This window comes from Aulostomus chinensis, chromosome 21, assembly GCF_037954235.1.
Source record: "Aulostomus chinensis isolate RoL2024-O1b breed Wild chromosome 21, RoL_Achi_v1.0, whole genome shotgun sequence".
Taxonomy (NCBI): Eukaryota; Metazoa; Chordata; class Actinopteri; order Syngnathiformes; family Aulostomidae; genus Aulostomus; species Aulostomus chinensis.
Genome location: NC_141340.1, coordinates 5,661,068 through 5,685,895, shown reverse-complemented (window position 1 = coordinate 5,685,895; position 24,828 = coordinate 5,661,068). Strand labels below are relative to the sequence as shown.

General features: G+C 43.6%; 2 protein-coding genes across 5 annotated transcripts in view; both read left to right on the top strand.

The window, feature by feature from the left end:
* The first annotated feature begins 1,955 nt into the window (after positions 1–1,955).
* On the top strand, positions 1,956–19,995 carry pxdc1b (PX domain containing 1b). Of its 2 annotated transcripts, none has more exons than XM_086192028.1 (6): positions 1,956–2,001; positions 6,761–7,237; positions 15,562–15,653; positions 15,742–15,859; positions 15,952–16,063; positions 16,881–19,995. In XM_086192028.1, exons 2-6 carry the CDS (start codon positions 6,982–6,984, stop codon positions 17,002–17,004), a joined length of 702 nt encoding a protein of 233 aa, XP_086048154.1. In that variant the 5' UTR covers positions 1,956–2,001; positions 6,761–6,981; the 3' UTR covers positions 17,005–19,995. The 2 variants fall into 2 exon arrangements, with proteins under 2 accessions (XP_086048154.1, XP_086048153.1); XM_086192027.1 differs by lacking the exon at positions 1,956–2,001 and adding an exon at positions 2,376–2,584.
* An 892-nt stretch (positions 19,996–20,887) lies between these two features.
* tmx3b (thioredoxin related transmembrane protein 3b) overlaps positions 20,888–24,828 on the top strand; it is a 111,870-nt gene continuing 107,929 nt past the window's right edge. For all 3 annotated transcript variants that reach the window (XM_086191284.1, XM_086191283.1, XM_086191282.1), the window contains exons 1-5: positions 20,888–20,977; positions 21,272–21,329; positions 21,771–21,810; positions 23,021–23,144; positions 23,496–23,541. In XM_086191284.1, coding sequence (XP_086047410.1) covers positions 20,944–20,977; positions 21,272–21,329; positions 21,771–21,810; positions 23,021–23,144; positions 23,496–23,541 — 302 coding nt within the window. In that variant the 5' untranslated portion in view covers positions 20,888–20,943. The remainder of the gene's footprint in view (positions 20,978–21,271; positions 21,330–21,770; positions 21,811–23,020; positions 23,145–23,495; positions 23,542–24,828) is intronic.

The window sequence follows — 24,828 nt, the reverse complement described above, 5'->3', positions numbered from 1 at the left end:
TTCAATGAGTCGCCAAAGATGTGAACACGCTCAACGAAAATGACCTCTTGGGTCGGCGGCCACAGGCGGGAGAGGAAGAAGAAGAAGAGGAAGAAGACAAAGACTAAGACGTGTTTTGGTGCTCAGGCCTCTAACAGTCATTGCAAGGTACATTTCAGTGTTTAGGTGAAGAAACACTTTGATTGCTAAAGAAATAGTCCATGAACAAGGACAGTAATGTGCGTGAGTGTAAACAGTATGTCCTCCTTATCCATCGTCCATCCTTCCACTCCAGCAGGTACAGGTGATGGTTTCTGCAACTCTTTCCATGCAGCTGAGCAGTGACGAAATACACAAAATAGCTGGTAAAAATTCTAAATACAGCATTAAAGTTAGCAGCTTCATAGGCTACTTGCAAAAGGTCAAAACAACCATAAAATTGAATGTTGGTTTGCACACTGAAATGTGATGACATCACTGATGGGTCAACAGAACCATCTTCCCGGCCTTCCTGATACCTCGAACCCTTTAGATCAGATTTATCGACTGTCAGAGCTGGAATTCTGTCGAGAGGAAATAAAGCCGGCAGATGCAACGCCTGCCTTGAGAGCCTCCGAGCTTCACTGGAGACACAATGAGGATGAAGCCATAAAACATGAGGTCCAACAGATGCACAGTGAAAGCAGCCACAGTCCATTATGGAGCCTGTTAAAAACACTCAGGCAGCACGCTAACCCAGCGTCACCCACAGCCCTGCACTCTTCATTGGGTTTTTGTCTCTGGGTGTGGACCAGGACAGAGTTATAGCTCTGAATGACTTCCCCTGAGTGCAGCTCTGCTACGCTGCACAATGCTTCTCAATGAGAGAGAAACGCCTGCTTCCATCCACGCAGATGTTCCTTGTATCTAAACACATGTCTCACACACACACACACACACACACACACACACACACACATACACACGCGCGCGCACACACATCTTTATGTTTTGCTTCCTTTTCTGCTCCGTTTGTGGGTAATTTAACTTTATAGGTGTCTGTTGTTTGATTTTCTGAGAGAATGGGCTGGGGTGGGTGGGGTGTGTGTGTGTGTGTGTGGGGGGGGGGGGCGCTGTAGGATTTGCATAAGGTTTGAGAGTGGAACATAAGCATATGGCCTTGTCGGAAGATGGAATGTATGTTGTGCTTCAAGGATGAGGAAGGAGATTTATCATTTCGTGTCTTGCCTTTATGCTGTGCAGCCAGAGTAATGACACCAGAATAAAACTGGTGATAAGTTCTGCGCTCTAGTCATTTATTTTCAGAAATCCACAGAGGGCCCTATTTGGTGCAGGCTGGGCCATCACTTGAAGCTTAATTGGAGGTGTAAATGTTAATATCATCCAGGTTGAAGGTGTGGCAGCTTAGAGGGGGCGGTGAGAGAGGGACAAATTAGAAACAGGAGCTCAAGAAACCCTTCATTTGCCCCCCTCGACTGCATAATTAAACATGGCCGTAACACTTGAGTAGGATACAGTCAAGGACCCTGGTAATCAGCTTTAACTGCAGAGGCTCTACCACCCAGGTTACCCGCTGTAGGCCAGTGTAACTTATCCAAGTCTCGTAGGAGCTGGGCGGTCCGTAAGGAATGTGGACTGACCAGATGAGATTTTGGACTCCATGCTGGAATTTTCTGGACATCAATGTGTCAATAAACGCTCCCGATATTCATGTGAGGCAATGGGTGTGACTCGCTAATTTTGTTGATTAACACTGGTTTATATATGTAGAAAAGCTTGGTCACTTGAGTATTGAAGGCGGAAAATTCGGCAAATTTACTGTTAATTAAATTTGTAAATGAAATTTGTGCCACATTGTTCGGCCTTTGTTCATTTTTTTTTTTTTTTTTTTTGCCTCTTCCCCACAAATACTTGATGGCAACAAGAAACAGGTGAGAGAAGACCAAGGGGAGGAGCTGACTGGATGCGAGACACAAGGAACAGGGCTACGACTGACAGGAATAACCAGCTCACAAGACGCAGGTGAGGCTGTAGCAAAGGTGGGAAACAGACAAAGACAGGAAGTAACACAGAGCACACACAAGGGAAGAACATTTCAAAATAAAGCTAGAAGAAGGGAAAATGAGACTGAAATTAACATTATTACAGCAAATACAATTAAAAATAACGTCTCATGACACGTCTCATGACGTCTTCAGGCCAGGACTCTGGTGATTTTTGAAAAAGGTCTGACCACGTGGAGTCCTGGACCAATAATTTCCTCCTCGGCAGCAACATATCAAAATCGCCTGCCTTGCCACGGCGAAACTGCTGAAAACAACAAAAAAAAGGTGATTTCCTGTTGCCACCAGATGGCGTGATGACCAATCTGCAGGAAGATTTAATGAGTTTCTTTCTTGGCCCATGCAACACCCTCCCATCAAATTAGGTGGAAATCAGCCTTGTCGTTTTGATGTGATCCTGCCGACAAAGAAAGAAACAGAAACGGCACCAGAAACAAACGCGTGGAACGACAAACTACCGCGTACCCTTTAAAGACGCACAGGCTCGAGTCCATTTTTCCATCCAAACTTTACCCTTTGGAGAGGAATTCTACTGGAATGAGGTAGGGAGGCAAAATTTGCTGACTCTTTAAATGTGGCCAAACCACAGATTGAAGCCCTGCTCAGAACAGACAGATACTATTATTACTGTGGGGGAGAGCAGGATTTGTGAGAGGACTGAGGCTGCTCCTCTGCGTAACACAATCATTCTCTAACCATGCGTGCGATGAAATGTGCTGTGTACAACTTCTCCATACTTAGCCTGCATTTTGACAGAGACATCATTGAGACATGCATATTGATGTACCATATGGTACCTGTTCTTGTTCCGTCATTATTTTAAACCAGTTAAAGAGTTTCAGAAGGACTACATTTCCAACCTTTTTGCTAGTCATGTCCAGTGTATCGGTTTTGCTGTCGTGACAATAAAACTGAATGTCAAAGTTCAACGTTTGAATATCAGCGTTACTTCCTGCCTTCCTACACAAGGAGTTGTAGGGAAATTTCCCTCTGGTCCACTCTGAAATTCCAAGAGGAGGATTGGAAGATTTGCCAAGAAATTTGAGAGGGTTATTCCTGGTGCCAAGTAGTGCTGAGTACTTAAACTTTCAAGAGTCCAGTCGCCTACGACCGGATAGCTGATTCAATGAGTCGGTGCTAAACTCTAGTACCTGAAGGCGCATCTGTGTGAGAGAGGAAAGTAGTTCAAGCGTGTGTGTGATGTCATCTCTGCAACGTGTTCAAGCCCAATACACAGTCAAGCTAACGGTCAAACAGAATCGATCTACAAGATAAGACGCAACCGGCCAAAACAGCGTCTGGGGACCAGAGTGCAGTGTCTCTTCCCTCTCTATAACAAGGAGGGGATCTCTGTATGGGGGTCCTTCCACTTTCCCCACAACCGTTCCTCCTGTCCGGCAGATCCGTCCACAGATACGGCAGGTGTTGCCCCAGATGTCCACTGGGACCCACGGATGAAGTGAAAATACTTCGGTGAACTCATGCAAGGGATGTCTCATTATCCTGAGTGCAGCGTCTCAAGAGGCACCAGTGGGAATGACTTCAAATTAGACCAAAACACCCACTGGGATTTGTGGAGGAACTGAAAAACAGATTATGGGGTCAAAGGTCAAGGACGCTTGCACCTTACACATGTGACATTTGTCCCGTCCTCATGAATGCAGCGTCTCAAGAAGCACCAGAGGGAATGTCTTCACATTTTGCCACAAACATCCACTGGGACTCAAGGATGAAGTGAACCCATTGACTTTGAGACGTCCGAGTCCCCGCCTGCTCTGCGGGCCACAGCTCAGAATATGGACACACTCCACGTCTCTAGACCACCTGATGTGAAGTTGTCCTGAACGCTATGTTTAGCGACTATCAGCTGCCCTGTCCCACTTTCTATTTTATCACCGGATTTGGACGCCATCTTTGTTAACTATCAGTTGTCATTTTGTTTTCCTGGCAGCTCTCTTGAATGTTTGAGCACATCTACAGTAAAGGTCAGAAGAATATGAGTGCAGTCAAATATCAGGAACGAGTGCTGGGACGTCAGAGATGTGCAGGGTCTTTAATAGCTATCAAACATCTTTATATATACTTGTGTGTGTGTGTGTTGGGGGGGGGGGGTATTTTAAAACAAGCAAACCTCACCATCGGCTGCAAGAAGGAATCGCTGACTCCTGAACAGGCCGGGTTTGAACAAGCGCTGCACCGGCTCGCAAAAACCAAATCAATGAAAGTACTGGATGAGGGAGTTTCATGTAATGAGGCTCCAGCTCTTGACGTAAACCACCTCTGGGGTCGAGCGATCCTGTAATTTTGGTTCCATCCAGCGGTTCATCTTTAGTGTTTCCCTTTTCAGTAAAACGACAGCTCATGAAGAAGGCTTTTACAAAAGTGCACCATTTTTCTCTTTGGCGATGACAAAATATCACCGAAAAGCAGTTTTTTGGGTTTTTTTTTTTGAAGCGTGGACCGTAAATGCTACAGACGTTATTAAAGCAAGATGTTGTCTTTTGTATCAGTTACATCTTAAGTGGCACTTACCGCTCCAGACGTGTGATTTACTGGACGCGTTTGCACTACGGTGCACAAAGACCGACAGTAAGCAGTTTACATTTCAAGACAACTTGTCAATGAACCAGTAACTCAGAACTGGCTGTTCCAGGGGAGCTCCTCGCCACGTCAAACACATGATAACATTTTATCTGCGGCTTCCACAGAGGCAGGACCCCCTGACAGCTTCTGAATGTCACTGAAGGTGGCGGCGTCTCTTCTGTACAGTCAGGTCTTATAACAGGATCAGGAGGGAACCGTGTGTCCAATGAAGCATCTTATTAAGGAGAGATCTTTGTACACTTTCAATGTGGCAAAGTGAAATGTTACGTTTTCCTGACTGCTTGCACTTTCTTCTTCTGAGAAAAAAAAAACAAAACTCCCAGGGAGGCCATTGCAGGCTCTGACGTGGATTAAAGTCGTAATTTTGCAGAAACCATCTGCCCTGTCTCATAAAATGCAACGTACACATCGGAGCTCGATTCTTCCTCCTGATTCCCACAAGTAAAAAGAAATCTTTGTGCAGATTTCCTGCGTTCACACGACCAGAGAGCGCACGTACGTTTGTGTGCTGATGCTGGGAGTTGACGTGCGTTATCATGAATTACTTTCGCTAGAACTGTGCAGAGATCCCCGCCCTCCACAGTAGAGAAGTTAATCACAGCTGATTTGTCATTACTTGACTTGGTAATGAAGCTTTCCACTCAGGGAGACATTAATTTGCTGCTCAATGGAGCGATTGAGTTGAAAGCCGCTCCTTTTTGGGTCAGTCTGCGAGTAGACAAACTCCAGCGCTAGAGTGCATCTTTTTTACTGAAGAGTCAGACTTCCGCCAGGGCAGAAATGTAAAATCCTGCAAGGACAACTATTCCTTTGTTGGTAAAGATGTGAGACTTCAGTTCAGCTGACTCCACATGTGGCTAACCTCTATTTTTAAGACTGGCACTGACTTGTAGTGTATGGGGTCCTGTGGTAGCCTTGGAAACATTTTTAAAATAAAAATTCATGGTCACAAGACCATCAGTTTATTCATTTGTGGCCACAAGATCTAACTTATTCCTTCAAATTAGTTATTTTGTGGCCACAAGATCTAACTTGTTCCTTCAAATTAGTTATTTTGTGGCCACAAGATCTAACTTGTTCCTTCAAATTAGTTATTTTGTGGCCACAAGATCTAACTTGTTCCTTCAAATTAGCTATTTTGTGGCCACAAGATCTAACTTGTTCCTTCAAATTAGTTATTTTGTGGCCACAAGATCTAACTTGTTCCTTCAAATTAGTTATTTTGTGGCCACAAGATCTAACTTGTTCCCTCCATTTAGTTATTTTGTGGCCACAAGATCTAACTTATTCCTTCAAATTAGTTATTTTGTGGCCACAAGATCTAACTTGTTCCTTCAAATTAGTTATTTTGTGGCCACAAGATCTAACTTGTTCCTTCAAATTAGTTATTTTGTGGCCTCAAGATCTAACTTGTTCACTCAAATCAATTATTTTGTGGCCTCAAAATCTAACTTGTTCCCTCAAATTAGTAATTTTGTGGCCACAAGATCTAACTTGTTCCCTCAAATTAGTTATTTTGTGGCCTCCAGATATAACTATTCCATCAATTTATTGATCTATGGCCACAACATTTAACCATTTCCCTCTATTTCGTTATTTCGTGGCTGTGAGTTACAACTTTGGCCCCACTATTGAGTGATTTTTATGGCCACCGTGTTGAACTCCTTCCCTGAAGCTCATTAATTAATGGACACATCAAGTCACAACGCAGCAGCCAAAACTCGTCCTCCTCCGTCCGTCCGTCCCGTCCAGGGTTCCATCGCCTGAGAGACGTGGCAATGGCAACAAATCCGGAGGGGAAGGATAAGGAGATGGGCATTTATTTTCTTTTTGAAGCTCTTTGCATAATAATACCCTGTTGTCAAGGAAGGAGGGAGGGAGGAGGAAACTGTGCTGGAGGAAAACCAATGTGAGATTAAATTCTGTGGATTTGGGAAACTAAGAGTCCGAGGAGAGGTGCACACTGCGACGGTCTCACCGATGACAGTGCCACACATTCCGGACTAAAACGTTCATATCAAGTTGGGCGTTATCTTTAACTTTAAAGTCGGTCAATTTTTTAAATTCTTTTTCTCTTTTTTTTTTCTTCTTCCTCAAATCATGCCACGTTTGAGTTGACGCCTGTGATGGGCTGAGCGAACGCTGGGATCATCCTGTCTGCACGCCACATCCACCGTTACACCCCCGTTCCAGACTGACCAACAAAGTTAGTCAAGTCAAAGTCCGTCCTCGTCGGCCGGATTTCTTCAGGTTCCAGAGGGAAAAAAGGCTTGACTCGCTCGTCCAGCCGTCGGCCCGCTGTCCGCTGGCCCGCCCCAGCATGCAGCACTGAGGGATGGCATCGGCCGTGTTTGAGGGGACGTCGCTGGTCAACATGTTTGTGCGGGACTGCTGGGTCAACGGCATCAGGAGACTCATCATCAGCCAGCGGGGAGAGGAAGAGGAGTTCTTCGAGATCCGGACCGAGTGGTCCGATAGGAACGTTTTATACTTACATCGGAGTTATTCCGATTTGGGGCGATTGTTTAAAAGACTGACAGAGTCCTTTCCTGAGGACAGAAGAGACCTGTCCAAGTCCCCGCTGACAGAAGGTGGGTGAGGCGGAATGATGATGAATGAAGTATTTAAAGTAGCAGAGGTGATACAAGTACACGCTGTATTTTTATGGTCCAATTCTGGATCAGGGGCGTAGTGAGAAGGGGCCGGGAAGGAGGATACTGGGTGCCCTTCTGCTTCTCCCCCCCCCCCATGTTTTTGATTATTTACCAATTCATCTATTGATAATTCTTTTTCCATCAATCAAATATTGGTTTAGCCTAGCCACCACTGTAAACACAGCAGGCAGTAAACCAGAGTCATGCTATTAACTGGTGTGTTTCCAGTGGAAACTGAAACTCAACGCCCTCAAGTTTAGCTTTCAGGCAGCAAATCCTGACATTTTCAACCCCCCCCCCCCCCAGAAACTAGCGAAACGTTTGGCTTTGTTTGTTCATTTGTTTGCTAAAAGGACTTCAGTGATAAATTGTTCACCAAAAGCATTTCCGATGAAGAATCAACATCAGTGGGAAAACAAACATTAAGAACGACAACAGCAAAAGCATCGACAATGTGACCACTGACTTGTCACAAGGGGACAAAAAATGACAGTTGGACAAAAAAAAAGAAGAAAAAAACAACTTGACGATTGATGCAGATCAGAAACCAGTGCATGGAGGAAGTGAAATATAAAGAAAATGTTGTAGGCGCTAAACATGAGAGCAGCTTTTTTCCCATTGTGTTGTGATTCTTGGCAATTATTTCTCTCTAAACGAATTGTTTCATCGATCAACAACCGAACCGCTTGCATGTTTGGTTCTGTTGTAACCTCCTCAATTAGAAAAAGAAAAACAAAGCACAGGCATGATGTCAGAACCTCAGGTCAGTGTGTTGCTGGATGATTATACGGAACTCATGGTATTTAAAGAAGCAAAATCACTGATTGGTAGCGTTGAATCGGCAGGATTTGGGAGCTAATCAGAACTGCTGATGAGTCCCCGGCTTACACGCTTGTTTGGACAGGGCACTGAGACCAAAGTCCACTTGAAAGTATCGCATCAGCGTGCGTGTGACGCTGATCAATATTTAGGAGCCAAAAGGCGTCATTGTCCTACAAAGTTGGGTTTCACACAGAAAACAAATCCGGTGCATTTGAACCCTTCAGGGGCCGTTTGCAGGCGCTGCAGACGGTCAGGGGGAGGTTTCTTCTTCTGTTATCTGGAAATAATGTTTAACTGGCTCTCCAGAAGCTTAATAGACAAGTGCCTTTGTAGGCGGTGCTCTGGATCAGGGGGCGGGGTTTTACCGTATGTAGGGTCGACCTGTTGACAGCACGAGACCTTCTAGGTCAGGGGTGGGCAACCATGTGCCATGGAGGGCCGTGTGTATGCAGGTTTTCCTTCCAACCAAACACTTTAACAGGTGATTCCACTGATTAACACTCTTCTGTGGCTGAAGGTGTGTTAATCAGTGGAATCAGCTGTTAAAGTGTTTGGTTGGAAGGAAAACCTGCATACACACGGCCCTCCATGGCACATGGTTGCCCACCCCTGTTCTAGGTCTTTATCACTAGAAGTCCACGAGAAGGGTTAGCACCTCCAAAATGCACAATTTCTCTCCGCCTCTTTTCACTATCAACCATGAATGACTCGTGCTACTCTGAGAAAGTTCCACCTCGTGAACGGTGGGTGTATACCAAAGGTCAACACACACACACACACACACACACGCACACATATATATATATTTTTGTGTGTGTGTGTGTGTGTGTGTGACCGCAGATGCGAGGTCATTCTGAAGAGCTTGCGCGGACGCAGATCGTGCCAGGTTTTAATCTTAAAAGCGTGGATGTGGCCTCAGATTTGAATGCGATTTAACTGCAGCAAACATTTCAAAATAACAGAATTCGAGACAGCATGATGCAGATTTGTAGGAAGTCTAATTTCATGCTTCCTCATGTCTTATCACAACACGACAAGCAAGCAACCTTTAAAACGCTTGTTTTCTGAATGGAGTTTGGAAGGATCAGCTCGAGTAACTTTGCTATGAGGCAACTTTTGACTTGCCTAAGACAGTCTGGTCTGTAGCTAACAGGAGTCCCATCGTGTGTACGCTCACACATTCTTCTTGGCACTTCCTTTTTGCGTCTGCCCACAGAGAATATAGAAATGTTTTAGAAACATCCTTTAAGTGGTGACTGGCAAGCTTTACTTCCTGCTCTTGTACGGAAAGAGCTGACAGACTTGTTGACAGCCTGCTGCTTCGGCCCTGCCGGAGCAGTGCTATCTCAGCAGAGACATTTCACATTCCATGACTCATTTTGCACTTCTTTTTAAATGTACGGCACCCCGATGACTCGCGCAAAACAAACAAACAAATAAATCACTCGGGTTAATTTGACAATCCCATGATTTATGGCAAGAATAACACTCTTCCTAATGGTACTTTCCTTAATTCCTACCTCTGTTCAATATTTTATTTGCATCTTATCTAATTGCCACTCACACTGAAGTCATGAGAATCAAGAAAGAAAAAAAAAGCCGCTCCAGCTTCTGGCGAGGGCTCGTGTCATTCTGCTTCTGTGCCACGTCCAGGCAACAGAGGAAGGTGCGTGGAGCTTTCAGGCTGATGTCAGAGGGTGACTCGGAGAGGAGTGGACGTCCCATATTTAGCCCCCGTGGCCGATGATGACTCCGTAACACTTACCTTACATGTGACCCGGGAGGGAACACAGACAGGAAGTGATTGCTCACATTCCATGCGAAACAGATTGGGCTGAGGAATGTAGACACACGCTGTTACTGAAATCACTCCCTGGCTCCCTCTCTACATGAGACAGTTGTTTTGGATCATTTCAGTCACTCATCATAGTGCTAATTTACACACAGCAAAGGATCGTCGTCACGTGATGGACAAATTCAGAGAAGACGACGCGGAAGGCAGAATTCCAACATTGGGGTTTCTGAGATGATTGCAGGGGTTAAAAAAAAAAATTGCTATGTTTGTACTGCAACATCAGTTAGTTCCTAAAATAGCTGTTAAATACCACACATTGCAGTAATCAGAGACCCATAAATGACATATTACTTAAGTATATACACTTACGATTGTGCGCTAAAATGCATGCGATTATTAAACACGTTCTAACAGTTAAAGAGGAAGGCCTCAGTGTTCTGATGTTCTAAATCAATGAAAACCTTTACTTCCGCTGAGGGAATTTAGTCTTTCACTTGTGTCAGTAACCAGAATACAAGACATCCACTTGAGCATGAATAAGACATAAAGAAAGAGAAAAAACACGGAGAAGGCGTCGTGGGTGGATGGGTGGGGTAGGGGTCGGTGGTGGTGGGGGTTAATCAATGCAGTCAATAAGTCAAGTCAGTAAAAAAAAAATCAAAATCCAGTTGAAGTGCAGTACAGGTGCAGAGCAGGTATTTGCCCACTAAGAAATTCATGGGATGAAGGATGTGTAGCCTCTATGTGTTCTCATCCTGGGCGTACAGTATCTTCACCATCTTAGGGGGTACAAGTACATGTTCAGACCACCATGTGTGTTTCAAATCTCCCACTGTCCTGTGTGCCAATTAAATGGTGCACTGCGAGCAGAACCGCACGCTGGCTCCCCTGTTATCCCACTTCCTCGTCTTAACAACCTTGTCCAGTTTCCTAAGTCGAGCACGGAAGCGATGTCGGGTCAGAAAAGTTGAATCTGTAAAAATGATTCCGACGTCGTTTGATTCATTTTTCTCAACTCGGAGGAACTTCTAAGATGTTGTGAATGCAGCATCCATTTCTGATGGGCCAATAGGTGAAAAAAACACAACACCCAACGCAACTGGACACCTTTTGAAACATGCATTCATCAGCTGCTTTAAATCAGTGTGAAAGGAATAGTTTCACATGTTGCAATGTGACAGACTTCTCCTTCCTGCAGGGAGATCTTAGGAAGGCTGAACTGGAGTTTCCGTCACCTATTCCATATTCACTAGCATGAAATACAAATATCTGCTGTGTACACAAAGTGCATGCAACCCTCTTCTTGTGCAGAGGGATTAAGTTTGTGGCTTATTGACTGAGGCGTCCAGAAATAACTGCTGAAACTGCGGACGGTTCGCGGTTAGATGATAAAGAGTGAAGTGTTGACGTGTGCTTGTCAGGTCCATGCAAAAGATAGTTGTGAAGTAACTGGTGCATAACGTCTGATGAGGCTTTTGATAAAAGCCAGTTCCTCCTCTGGCTGCGGCGTTGGTATCTGTGGGGTGATTGCCGTCAGGGCAGCTGTCTAACACGAGTCAGTCTTGAGCGCCACTGGACTGCTAAATGCCATACGGTGTCCATGCAAACGCTGTTATTGTTGCGTTCGACCGTGTTGTTGCATGAGGAAGTTGCAATATGTCAGTGACGCTCTTCCAAAAACAAGCTCATTAAAATAAAACGCTGTTAAGAAACACCCCCCAAACCACCCGCTGATACAAATAAACCTTTCGGGAGAATAATCACATCAAACGAGGACGTGTTGGTAGAGGACAATTAGATATAACGAGGGACTGAAGAAGAGGAAAGATGGGAAATGTTGAATAATTACACAAGAACCACTGTGGCCAGGAAGTCGGTGCAGGAAATTGAAGGAGAAAACACTTGAAGAGGTTCAGGTCGGAAAAACCCTCCCCAAAAAAACCCCATCGCCGCTTCCGTCCATGTCGGTAGATTTAAAAGACTTTTCCCAGAGGAAAAGCTTGTAGTTGTGACAAAGAGAAACAGAGGTGAAGCGCACTCCGTGTTTTACACTGTCTTTGGATATATTATAGAGGCGGCTTCTGGAAATAGGAGTAAAAATTGAAAACTGATTCAAACCGACACTCGCGTGATAGAAGCGGGCGTTTGTGTTGTACCTGCAGCCTGGGAGTAGAGAGGCCTGCCTTGTCAAACTCCATTTATATCTGCATCCACTGTGGTTTCCTTACTAAATCTTTTGCAACCGACATCAAGCTGTTGGGAAATAACACAGTATTTACGTTGCCACATCAGACCGTTCCAGTATGTCTGTTTTCATTCCACACAGCCTGCTAGTTCGTGCATCCTCAGGAGAACAGCTACAGCTACTATATATTCGACATGATCTCAGCATGGGTTTCCCCCTGCGCACATAGGAGACTAGTTTTTTTAATAAATATCAATAATCTTCCATGACACAACCAAATTTTTAATGCAAATTTAATAATAGTTTAAGTAGTGTGATGGACACCTGTATTAAACTCAAAGAGATGGGGCTGAAACCTAATTAGATTTGGATTTTACATTTGGGAACAGACTAAATCTGCACTGTGGTGCAAATGTCACCTCCAACACCAGTAGAGGGCGCTGGAGAAGGTGCATTTAACGGTTACGATGTTGCTGTACATCACGTGAAGATAACGCAGTGTAATTGTGATATAAACTGTGCTATCCGGTTTACTTCCTGTAACCACTGGGTGGCGCTGTGATTTAATTCGTCTGGTAGATTTCCTTCAGGCCGAGACACTCGTCAGTCGTGTGGAGTTTGGAAAAGACATGACCCTGTGGAGTCCAAATACGATAGTTTCCATTTCTATGGTGAAATATTAAAATTGGCTCCCCGTCTTCACAGTGACTCATCGTTGAGTTCTGAAGGTGTTTCATGACTGAAAATTTGATTGAACCACATGCCTGATGCCACCAGGTGGCGCTACGGCTAATCCACCCCAAAATGTAATGGATTCTTCCTGGTCACAAACTACAACCCTCCACCACATCGGGTGAAAATAAGCCCCATACATTTTTGCACAATCCTGTTGACAGACCAACATTAGGTCCTTGCCGGAGGTTTGGACGACACACACTTACAGAAATACTGAGACTGCTTACAGAGATGTCCCGAAATGTTTATTAGAACGCGAGGACGCCTGCACTTAGGAGCATATTTGCTGTTCTAATTATTTGCAGTAGCCGTCCTGCATGTCCTAGAAGACAGTCCTCTGCCCCAAATATTCCAGCCCATTACCAGACTGTCAGAACACTGCATTTGAAGGGAATGAGACGAATTACTGTAATTGCTGTTTTCCCCTCACACACCCTTCATGATAACATACGATGACACATTTCCCTAAACATACCTCGTTGTGCTCTTGCCTCCTCTTGCCTGCTCCCGATAAATAATGTGCCAGTATGCTGCGTTAGCTCGCTACACACCTAGCAGCTAACTACATTTATTTTGAAGCGATTATGAGATTAAGTATGTTGGGCGAAAGTCTTTGGATGACATAAAATTGGCTTATTTTTGTAATGTGTTAGTCCTCATGTTTTATGCATCTTTTCGACCTGTTGCTTTAATGACAGTCTTAAGTCATTTTAAGTGCTTTTGAGTGGCAGGGGAGTAATGAAAGGTACTATTATCATGGCTATAACGACCCTACATGGCCCCTCCCAATCAAAGCTATCTGTCATGATATCTGGTAAAGCAGAATTCCTCCCACTCTTGAGTAGTCGGGATGAGCCGCACGGTGACACACTCAGTGTGGTCTAATTTAATCTCAGATAAACTCCCAGGAACATGGGTTGAGAAAACATCTGTATTGCTGTTGGTTGAGGATCACTTTGAGTTCCTGAGAATTGGACTCGGCTCTTCTGTGACGACAACACATGGTAGCGGCTCTAAACGCGCGTGATTTGTGGTGTTGACTGTCAGACCCGTCCAAAGGGAACTTTCTAAAGTGATCCAGCTTGAGTTTCTGACTGAGTGGGAGGCTCATTGAGTTCCTGGTGTTGAACTAACAGCCCAGACACTCACTCATCACCGGGGCCATTAAAAATGGATGAGAGTGTGACTGTGCATAGTGTTGCTGTAGGCTCTCTTACTCAGTACTTCCATGTAACAGAAACCGCTGTGTGACTGTGTTTCGTCTGTAGCGCTTACATCAGACGGAGTGCCATCGGCGCGGCTGCCGTCTTCATCATTATTCCCCTCACCACATCTCTTTGTCAGCATGGCAGTAAGTGATGCTTTGCTGGCTGCTCAGTCACATGGGCGCCGGTCTTGTCTCGCTAAATGTGCTGATTTTACACTCCCACTACCTCTTTAAATTACATACTCAATTTTATGCAGGATTAACATGTTATCACAGGCATTGTTGTGTAGCTTCCCTGACACCGTACCATCCTCTGTTGTCATTGCGTTCGTACAAATGCTTGCACTTACACAGGCAGCTTTACTGCGACTTCTTACTCTGAACACAATGATTAGTGGTCTGTTGTCCCCTTTATCCTCCTGCTTAAGGCAAATAACAGTCAGCATTGTTGATTAGAAGGTTGTATAATGAAACAGGCTGCCGCTGCCTTTTCATTTGCAACCTTTCTCAAGAATAGTGATAAATTTAGACCTTTTTTTTTGGCTGCTGATCAATGGCTAGATAACACCAATGGCTGTAAAGGTCATAGCAGCTGCCCTTTTACATCATTCAGTCTGCAGGAGTTGCTTAACATTTTGATGGTAAGAAGCCATCATTAGACGCTTTTGTAGAGCGCTGGTTCTGATTAAACTCCACTAGTATTTATTGCTGAACTATTGTTTGAGTTATATGGGATTGTACGTCAACCATCAAAAGCCCAATTTCGACTTCGGCCCCAGGAACTATTCGTCTTGGAACAAAAATGGTTCCTTCAGCCCATTGTCTGCACTTCCAAAGATCTGGTGAAGATCAGACGAATTGAGGCCCGTACCAACCAGTTAGAAGGAACTGGCCAGCAGGGGCTCCTCAGAGAACTACTTTACCTTTTGGGCCTTTTTTCTGGCAGAAGATGTGGAGTTGGTCCAAGAGCGCCTCACGTGGCTGCTCACCACTCCGTAGATTAAACACAGACCGTGCGACAATAGAGACTTCTTCCTCTTAGAATACTTTTATAGTCCAAGGAACTGAAAGATTTCTCATCTGCTGACTCGTGTAAAAGCTCTACACCATGGACGTCATTGACTGCACGTTCGGATTTTCCTATTATTCAGTTTAAGCGTCGCAGCAGTAACACCGTTGGTTTGTGGATTTCCGTTAACATGGCGGTTGAATTAAATGCGGTGAGTTTGGAACCGTCAGAAACGTTTGGTGGGAAACATTTCTGCCACCATAGTTCTTGAAAATTCAGAAAGCACTCCTTTCTTTTTCGGGGGGGGGGGGGTAAAATGATGTCGCTGTATCTAAATTTAAACTCTGATGTGGGCAGTCAGAACAAAGACAGTTCCTCTAAAGGTTCCTAGTTCCAAGGGAAGGTTCTTGTAGTCAAATAAGCTAAAGTTATTGTGTTTTAAATACATTCCTGAAATGTATGGTACTCCAGACAGTGTTTTTCAGATGTTCTGATGTATTTGTTTCAGGGTTGGTAAAAATCAAAGAGGCCCATGACATCGAGGAGAAATTAAACGAGGTGGAAAGACTACTGAAGAGCGCGATCAATATGCCATGCAAGGTGGGTCTCTCTACATAAATCTTCAGAGCTGTATATCAGCAGTTTTATCTCTTGCTTTTGCTACACAGACTAAATCCTCACTCTGCAGTATTCCAGGTCAGAGGTGATGTTGACTTTCTTTGAAAGATCACCGCTGGACCAGGTGCTAAGGAATGACAAAGTCCACAGAATCCAGCCGTGTTTTCAGAATCCGATGAAGATATCAGGTTTGCCGTTTGACAAAAAAAAAAAAAAAATCTGCTGCTGATACGTTCCTAAAATCATTGTGATGATGTAATTTGTGCTCTTTACCTTTCAGAAATCATGCGGTCGAATGGATTCTGTCTGGCCAATACAGAAACTATTGTATTTGATCACAACCTCCCTGAAGAAAAAGAGAGACCTTCATCCACTGACTCTGTGGAACATACGTGAGTATTAATAGGGTCTGTACTTCTCTCTGTCTGCTTCTACTCTGGTAAAGTTTTTCCTCTTCAGAGAAGCTGCTGCTACTATATCCCTCCCTCCCCAAAGTAATGTACCAAGATCCATGTTTTCTCTCGAGTGTACAGTTTAGATGATTTTGAAATTCCTTGAACGTAAACTGACCCAAGACCTTCCATCCCCCTCATGACCCACAGGAAGTGTCTCTGTGCACCTCTTCCTTCCCTGGGTGTGTGGAGGAAGCAAAAGAGGAACACATTCCTCTTGGTGCTTCACACACAACAAGGCTTTTTACATAACATAGCATTGTACATCCCTGTTGCAAGAAACAAGCAAATGCTATTTTCCTTAGTATGAGCTGAGGGTGGAATGTTCCGGTTTATCTCTTGATTACATTTGTTTGTTGTACATGTACAAGGACCAGCTCCCAATTTATTAAGGTGGACTAGACTTGCTTTTCCTAAAACTTGAAGTTTTGGAATATCCTCACAGCCTTTCGATTTGATTAATTGGCTACTTGCTACCTAGGAGTCTGGCTAATGTGCAAAGCGATCTAAGGCTTGGCTACACTTCGGCAAAGTAAAAGATAAAGACAAAGCCAAATGCCATTCACGTTCAAAGGAAACATAAGGAGGGAGCATTACGTCAACGCTAAAGCTGATCAGTTACGCTATAACGTAACTTCTGACAGTCTTTGAACTTCAGCTTTAGTTGCTAGCTTGATCGGCTAGTCACAAATTAGGCCATTAAGGTTGCACGTCTGTCTTGACCGTGAGGTTTTAACGACTTTCCTTCTCTGGCTAGGTACGAGGATGGATCAGAGTATTTTCCAGTGGAGGGAGAAGTGTGTGATGAAGAAGCAGAATCGTATGTCACCAACTTGTCTTACTACCATCTGGTCCCATTTGAAACTGACATCTTGGAATGAAGAACTTACTGTTTCGTGCTGTTGACGGACACCTGATGTTAACAGTGACGATTATGCCCTCCTCGGTGGAAGGCAGCTATGCAACACTGCTCCAAAACGATGTAGCATTACCAGTGTGCCTCAACCCGGAGCCTTGAGCGCGTCAAGAAAAAGGATGGGATTGTTGTTAGAGGGATTACAGTGTGATAACCAGTGGCAGCCATTACGGGGGTCCTCTATCCACAGCAACATCTGGAAACGCACTGCTTTGCTACGTTAATCCTATAGATCAGTGCTTGTGGTGTGGAGGGTGGCGAGGGGCTACACATCGACATAAGCAAATTACTCTCCAGAATCTACCAGCTCTCTATCTTCAGGATTTAACTGCACAGTCAATTCTCCAGTGGACCTTTGTAACAGCATTGGCTGGGTTCGCAAGGATACCTTCGATGCATCTGCAAAGAATATTAACTTCTTTCAATCGCTCCCTGAAGTGTAATCCAGGTTTTTCACTCTAGTGTTAAATTCCTGTGAGAGTAGAAAAAGCTGTCAAGGGGCCTGGTGTATCATCTTTGTTTATAGTGCAATTTCCACCAGCATTAAGGAACTTTTGTATCTGTAATACAAGCTTGGGAATGATAGGATGATTCCTGCTTTGTTGCTGTGATGTGCAGTAAATTCTTTCGCCGGAGGGTAAAATAAATGCGAGCGCAAATAAGCTCTGCTAACAGAACAGAAGCCGGAGACCCAAGTTTTGTCTCAAATTTTGCATGGTTTTTTTTATTGTTTAATAAAAACATTAGATTAATTTATTAACTCTTATCATCATGATTTCAGTTGCGTTTGTTTGTCTGTCAGCAGTATCACGCAAAAACCATGACGCTGATTATTGCCACACTTGCTGGAGGAGGGTTTGTACGGGGAAAAGAAGAACACTAAATTGTAGCGCCACCTGGTGGCAAGAGAAAAGTGGCATCTCTTTTGTCACGCTTTGATTTGTGTTGTGACGGCCCCAGGCCTGGGTCCTATGTGGTTTGTGTGCAGGGTACTGTTGGTGTGTTCGTCTTTGCAGGTCTGAAGCAGCCAGGTCATTAGGTCGACTGGGAGCACCTGGCCAGCGTTCCCAGTTAGGCCTATTTAGCCGCGCCTTCCCAGACGCCTGCGTCGGTATCTGCTCGTCTCTGCTCTGCTGGGAGCTGCTGTCTCCCTGTTGCCCTCAGCCAGCGTGCTGTTGTGTTACTTTTTGTTGTTCCTTGTTTTACACTAACAACATGCACCACACATTGATCACCACAGCCACACACTTACCTCCACTACTGACGCTGACCTCCACACCTCATATGATTGATTATTTACGTAAATAATTGTTAATTTGCCACTCCTACGTTTTGCTGCACCTCCTCCTTTGTTTAGGCCTCAAGCCGGTGGTAACAGTGTCGACCTTTTCTATGTCAAATTAGGTCAAAACCGCCTTAAAAACCTGATGTGATGTGTCATTGCATTGACATCAGAATGACGCCATGTTGTGGTCAAGTAATATGCATGCACATGAAATATACTTTGTGCGTGTTCTTTAGCGCCACCTAGTTCTTCCATTTGTTACAGAAGATGCGAAGTGTCATTTTGTTCCAACAAGCTCTGTCCAAGGGCAAAACTTAGCGATGCCTTTTTTTTTGTGCTGTTGTTCCTGAGTAATGAATCCGCATGTAACTGTGCTGCCACCAGCTCGCGGTGTTGCTTCCTCTGTTTATGATGAGGAAATGCAATTTAGTGGAAATCTGAATCACCTCGCTGCTGCCGCTGCTCTGACGAGTGATGAAAATGGGCAAAGAAAGCTTTGTTTTAGGGGTCAACTGATGCCGTATGTAAGCCTCTCTGTAAGATGACGTGAGTGGGCTCTGACCGCGGACTGTAGTCCCGGCGAATGTGGGAGTCTGCTGGGCCTGCTGTAGAGGAACAAGCGCTCTCTTTATTGAAAGAAGACAAATGAGCTTGCTGTACTATAAATGTTTATGTAAACCTGATTAAAACCCATGCCTTGCGTTTGTTTTATTGCTCTTCCTACTTAAGGATGGCACTTTCCTGCAGCACCCTTAATGAGCCGTAGCACTCGCTAAAGCATTACTGAAAGCAGCTGAAAGGCAAAAAAACAAAACAAAAAAAATGTTTTCGAGGGGAAAACAGGCATCTGTTTCTCTGTGTTGTTTTTTTTTTCTTTTTGACTGTTAAATCAGTGCAGAAATCATTGAAGCCGTACAATACAGGCTTCAAAATGCAGAGGAATTCAAGCCTCACAAAGTTGGCACACGAGGCCTCAGCAGGACGGCCCTCCGCATGAGTCTATTTAGTAACACAGTCATGATCGCTATTCACCCTGTGAGAAAGTACAGCTCTTTCTCAGGGTGCAAGTTTGGGCCTTTTTTTTTTTTTTTGTCTTCTGTTTTTGTTTTTGTCTGTTCTCACACGCTGGTGTCTGGAATACATACAGAACACGCAACGGCAATGATTTACCAAGTAGAAACTGGAAATTCTGATTTAATTTCTTGTTAATCATGTTTCTTTTTTTTTTTTTTTTTTAAATAAGCAGCTCGTTATGACTTCAATTTGGAGGTGAAAGTTTTTTTTCTTTTTGAAAGACCTTTTGAATGCCATTCTAGATTTTCCTCTGTGAATCAGTGAAATGGTACTCGGCCAATCTTGGACTGCGAGTTCAAAGTAATTCCGACCGTCATGCCAGTCACTGTGTGTGGATTCAGAGGAGGTGCAGAGACACAGATGATAGTAAAATCATGTTACAAAATTATTTTTTAAATTTATTTTGTAAAGTTCTTTCATGTTCTCTGAAGCTAACTTTTCTACACCTTGTAATTTAATCCCCATGTGCTAATGTGATGCTCGGTCTGTTTCTGTGTAAATGTGTCCAAACTTGGAACTGAATGAAGATGATCCCGATTGTAAAATCTGAAGTTAATGCGCTTAAATGTTTGATAACATTTAAAACATTCTGACAGTGTTAAATACATATATATATATATATATATATATAAATTCTCTAAGCTTCTCAAGAAAATTAAATATGATTTTGATGAAATACATATTGATGTGGAGCATTTTTTGTTGTTCAAAGCTCAATACATCTGTGTTTGGAACGGAATGAAAATATTGCACTTTTTAGTCCACTGGCTGGATTCGACAGTTTTTAGCTACCTCACAAATCAATACTGTGCACAGGCTGACATGTTATGGTCTTACAAAATATGAAGAAAAAAAATGGAGTTTTCTCCAAGTTTGACCAGCTACAACTGTATATTGCCACTGGCATGTCAATGCATCATCAGTAATAATTTGATGTGAATATATTCATAGAATCGCCTTGATATTATTCGTAATTTATGTTTTCTGTAATTTATTCAATGTATAATCATATATAACCATTATTATTTAGGCAGTGAATATTGATGATTGTACCTTTATGGAAGAGGTTGGTTGATTGTCTCCTGGTTACCGTCAGCAGGGACGTCTACTCTAATTATCTTAGAGCGACACCTTGTGGTGAACATTGGTAGTTGTTACATCAACGTGTCATCCTAAATTCAGATCCAAATTCAAACTATTTAATACAGCGTCGCATTTTAAAACACATTTAGGTAAAACGAAACCAATGGGATAAAATAACATTTTTTTTTTACGATTAAAAGAATACAGTGACTACCCATTCTGACATAGTTTTAATGCAAGAATATGGAGATTTAAAAAAAAAAAGGAATTAGTTTTATTAAGGACGTAAGACTATGAAAATAAGCGCTAGACATGTTTACACTACTGAAAATTCATTGAAACTAAAATAGTCACATTGCCGTTGATTCCCTGAAGGCGTCTGCGTATTTTCACGCATGCGCGGAGGGAGGGAGTCGCTTTAGCAGCAACTGTATTTCCTGCTTGCTGTTTCCATTCGTAGCCATGGCAGAAGTGAGAGCTTCCCTGTTTTGTGCAGGTACGTCCAAGGTTTATTTCCTTGTGGTTAAGCTGTTAACAGCACAGGCTACCTCCGAATCTGTCGAAATATATTCTAAAGCAGCCATTTTATAAACTGTAGAGGAAACAGATGCAGAGTTAGCTGAAGCTTAGCTGGTGATGCTTCAGTCATGAGGTCTCAGGCTGCTGGAGGGGCTGAAGAGCACAGACTGTAAACCTCTTGTTGATGCTAACATGTTATCTGACCCCCCCCCCCCCCCCCCCCACACACACACACACACACTTCTGTTTTCACGTCTCTTTATTTCTGCAGTTGTAGCGGCTTGTCTCAGTCTAGCGGTGCTTGCAGTTGTGGAAGATCTAGATGACACGTAAGTGGTGAATCCTGAACACATTGACAGACACTTTGTCCGGATGCAGGTCTCATTGTTTTGTTCAGTACCTTCTTTTTTTTTTTTTTTGTTTAAGACATGCTAGCAAGCTAGTTTGACTTGCACTTTTACACATTTGTAGTCTGAAGCAGAACACACACAGTAAATATTTAAATCATTCATCACATGCTTCCAGTTGCTAAGTGTGTTTAAATTGGGTTCCTGGGGTGTGGAACTCCTCGTGTGTGTGTGTGTGTGTGTGTGTGTGTGTGTGTGTGTGTCTGTGTGTGTGTCTGTGTCTGTGTCTGTGTCTGTGTGTGTGTCTGTGTCTGTGTCTGTGTGTGTCTAATTTGTCTCTTTATATATATGTGTGTGTAACCATTTCTTCTGACACAAAACCCCGTCTTACCCTTTTGATACTTTTTTTTTTTTTTTTTACAGATTTAAAGATACCAGAGTGAACGATATATGGCTGGTTGATGTAAGTTTGATATCACTACTCGCATGCATGCACACACACACACTCCACCAGGCTGGGTTCGTACATCTCTGCCCAGCACACTACCGCTCAGTTCATCCCTTGCGGAAGTGGCAGCAGTCATGGTGGGATGTGCGAGGCTGGAGGGGGGGGTGTGTGTGTGTGTATGTGTGCGGGCTACCCTCTGTGTGTGTGATTAGTAAATGAGAAGTCATGCGTGCTGGGCAAAGCCAGGCGGCTCTGAGGGGTTTATATCAGAGTTTGTCTAGTCGAATATTAGCCGAAGTTGCTGTCATTACAGTCGGGTGGTGCAGACGCTGCTGCGAGCCACACAGATGTGTATTACAGGAACAGATGAGTTTTTGCCTCTGGAGTAACTACAACAATTGCAGATTTTGTTCAAACTCAATTCACAAATTTGGTTGTACATCAAGTATATTCATGATGCACATCACCCACCCTTCTGCAAGAGTAGTAAGTAGCAAACGAAGCTCACCAAAAAGCCAGGAAAGTGGATCTTTACATCAGTATCTGATCATTGCGTCGTGTACTTTTAAACCTCCTTGGTCAAATAGGTAGATTAATAAGTCAAAAGATAAAATGTTGGATTTGACTCATTCTCTAAATGTTCATGGAGAGTAAAAAGTTTTAAAGGGTTTTATAGGTTAAAAATGGAAAACCCAACAATGGTCATGGAATTAAAGGAACACACCAACGTTTTTGAGAAGACGTCTATCTGCCATCCTCCTCAGAACCAGACAGAAAAGTAGATCCACTGCTCTCCTCTGTGTGCATCAGGGAGCTGAGGCAAACAGAAATCTGCAACATCAGGAAAGTAGTTCCGGCTGTGTGTCTTGATTCTAAAATGACCGTTTCATGTCATGCAGATAAATGTGTTTGTTGACTTTTGATGGAGGTATGCTAGCCTGCCTGTTCACTACTATTCATTGTGCTAAGCTAACTAGTTTATGTGGATCTGAGCACCCTGGACGCAGCCAAAAGGGGAGAAGTGCGTCTACCTTACTGTCTGTCTCTGGGGAGGATGAACAATAGTTTCCAAAAAAGCAGGAGTGTTCCTTTTTGAAAGGGTTCGGCAATTAAACATGTGAACGAAGCTCCATCTACATGGTGGTTTGTATGACGTTTTTGAAGCTCTGTGGTTTGACATGAAGCACATGTTTTCAGGAATGTGTATCTTCTCGGTTATTTCCAGTTCTACGCACCGTGGTGTGGTTACTGTAAAAAACTTGAACCGGTATGGCACGAGGTGGGAGTGGAGCTGAAGAGCTCTGGGTCGCCGGTCCGCGTGGGAAAGATGGATGCCACCGCTTACTCGGGTGAATATCCAGAGAGTAGTTTTCACAGTGGTTGTGTAAGCAAATGTAACAATGCAAGTATAAATACCATGAATATACACAAGCTGTACAGAAGAATCCACGGATGTATACCATACTTTGAGAGGCGTTTTCTGCCAGACCTTCCCTGTTGAGTCTGCTGTACCGATTCTCCAGTTGATTTCAAGCCCATTTCTTTATTCAATCATGAAAGTTTTAGACCCCTTAATTGATTTTATATTCTGATTGAATATGGCACGCTGCAGGAGATAAATTCTCCACAAGAACCAGAGTCTAGGCCTTTCAAAACCTCCTCTGCTGAATCATATTTTTATATTATTCTCTGTTTTGCAGGAATGGCGTCGGAGTTCGGGGTTCGTGGTTACCCCACAATAAAACTGTAAGTGTCACTTTGTACAGCTTATTACTCTCAACCCAGTGTTTAGTGTTTTTTTTTTTTTTCACAACTGAAACAGATGATTAGTAAACGTGATGCCGGTATGCTAATCTGCCCATCCCCCCATTCACCATGCTAAGCTAACTAGCAGTGGGCTGGTCCGTGTCACCCACGTCCGCCTATGTTCCAGTCTGGCTCTGGGGAGGTGTATTTCCATTAAACCCCCGTGTGTTCCTTCAAGTAACGCAGAATTAAATTCGGAAGAACAAGCGTCAGCTGTTGAAAATTGATTATTTCTGAACCGCTTAGTGCAGCTTTGCTGAACCAATTGTGTTTTGCGCTGAGGTTTGGGAACGCTAACAGCGCCTTCTGTAAAGTTTCCCGTCATTTTAGTTTAGACGACCCAGCAAGGTTCATACAGTCATGAAAAAAATCAAAGTTATGAACCTCCAAAAATATAAATTCCCAGGCCTGGGCTCCTCTCGTTAATCTTGGTTATACCGTGGTATTGGCATGTATTCCTCGGTTTATTTCCTGTGTAAACAGACGCGCTGAAAATCGTGGAACTCTTCCCAACAAATTCCTGCCTATGTGCGTCTCTTACGATCAAGTGAGGAGAACTTCTAACAACTAGGATTAATGTTATGTTATGTATGTTGAGGAGAGTGCATTTTCCCTGGCGGAACGTCCAAAAGGGATTAATAAAGTAGTCTGAATGTCTGTCTGTCTGTCTGTCTGTCTGTCTGTTAGTTTGACAGAAAACCACATAGCTTGTAGTTTTTAATAGACTGTTGTGCGCGCAGACATTTCAGAGTGTGTGCTGATGAAAAATGAAGCCCAGTTATTGGTAGGAATGTGTGTGAACCCTGATGAAAGTCGTTTTGATCCAACAGCTTTTGCTTTATAATTATTTGGGAGTTTTATTTAAATTACACTGGCGAGCTGCTGCTTTCCTGTTGCCTCCTTTAATTTCCTGCATCTTAAGAGTCTGTACTTAAGTCAGAATTGTTGTTATCACCAGGATCCTTTCGCTGTTGTGTGCGTGCGTGCGCGTGTGTGTTTTCGCCCCTCGGGCTTCAGCCTGTTGAGATGCCCTTACATGAGCCACTCAGGAGGGAATAAGGTGTTGTTGCTGCCTTCTGAAGGTGTAAGATGTTACAGACTCTGTTCACACCCTTCCAACTTCAATTCTATTAGGCTCAGCACTCCTTGATGACTTTAATTATTCAAGGCCAATAAACTTCAGAAAAGTGGTTCGGCGATAAACTTGTGTAAAGATTACCTCCAGAA

Bases quoted from the DNA above. Each gene is read 5' to 3' on its own strand.
- pxdc1b (XM_086192028.1), top strand. From the start codon at position 6,982: ATGGCATCGGCCGTGTTTGAGGGGACGTCGCTGGTCAACATGTTTGTG. The intron at 7,238-15,561 runs GTGGGTGAGGCG...TATTTGTTTCAG, and splicing joins CAAGTCCCCGCTGACAGAAG to GGTTGGTAAAAATCAAAGAG. The intron at 16,064-16,880 runs GTGAGTATTAAT...TTCTCTGGCTAG, and splicing joins ACTGACTCTGTGGAACATAC to GTACGAGGATGGATCAGAGT.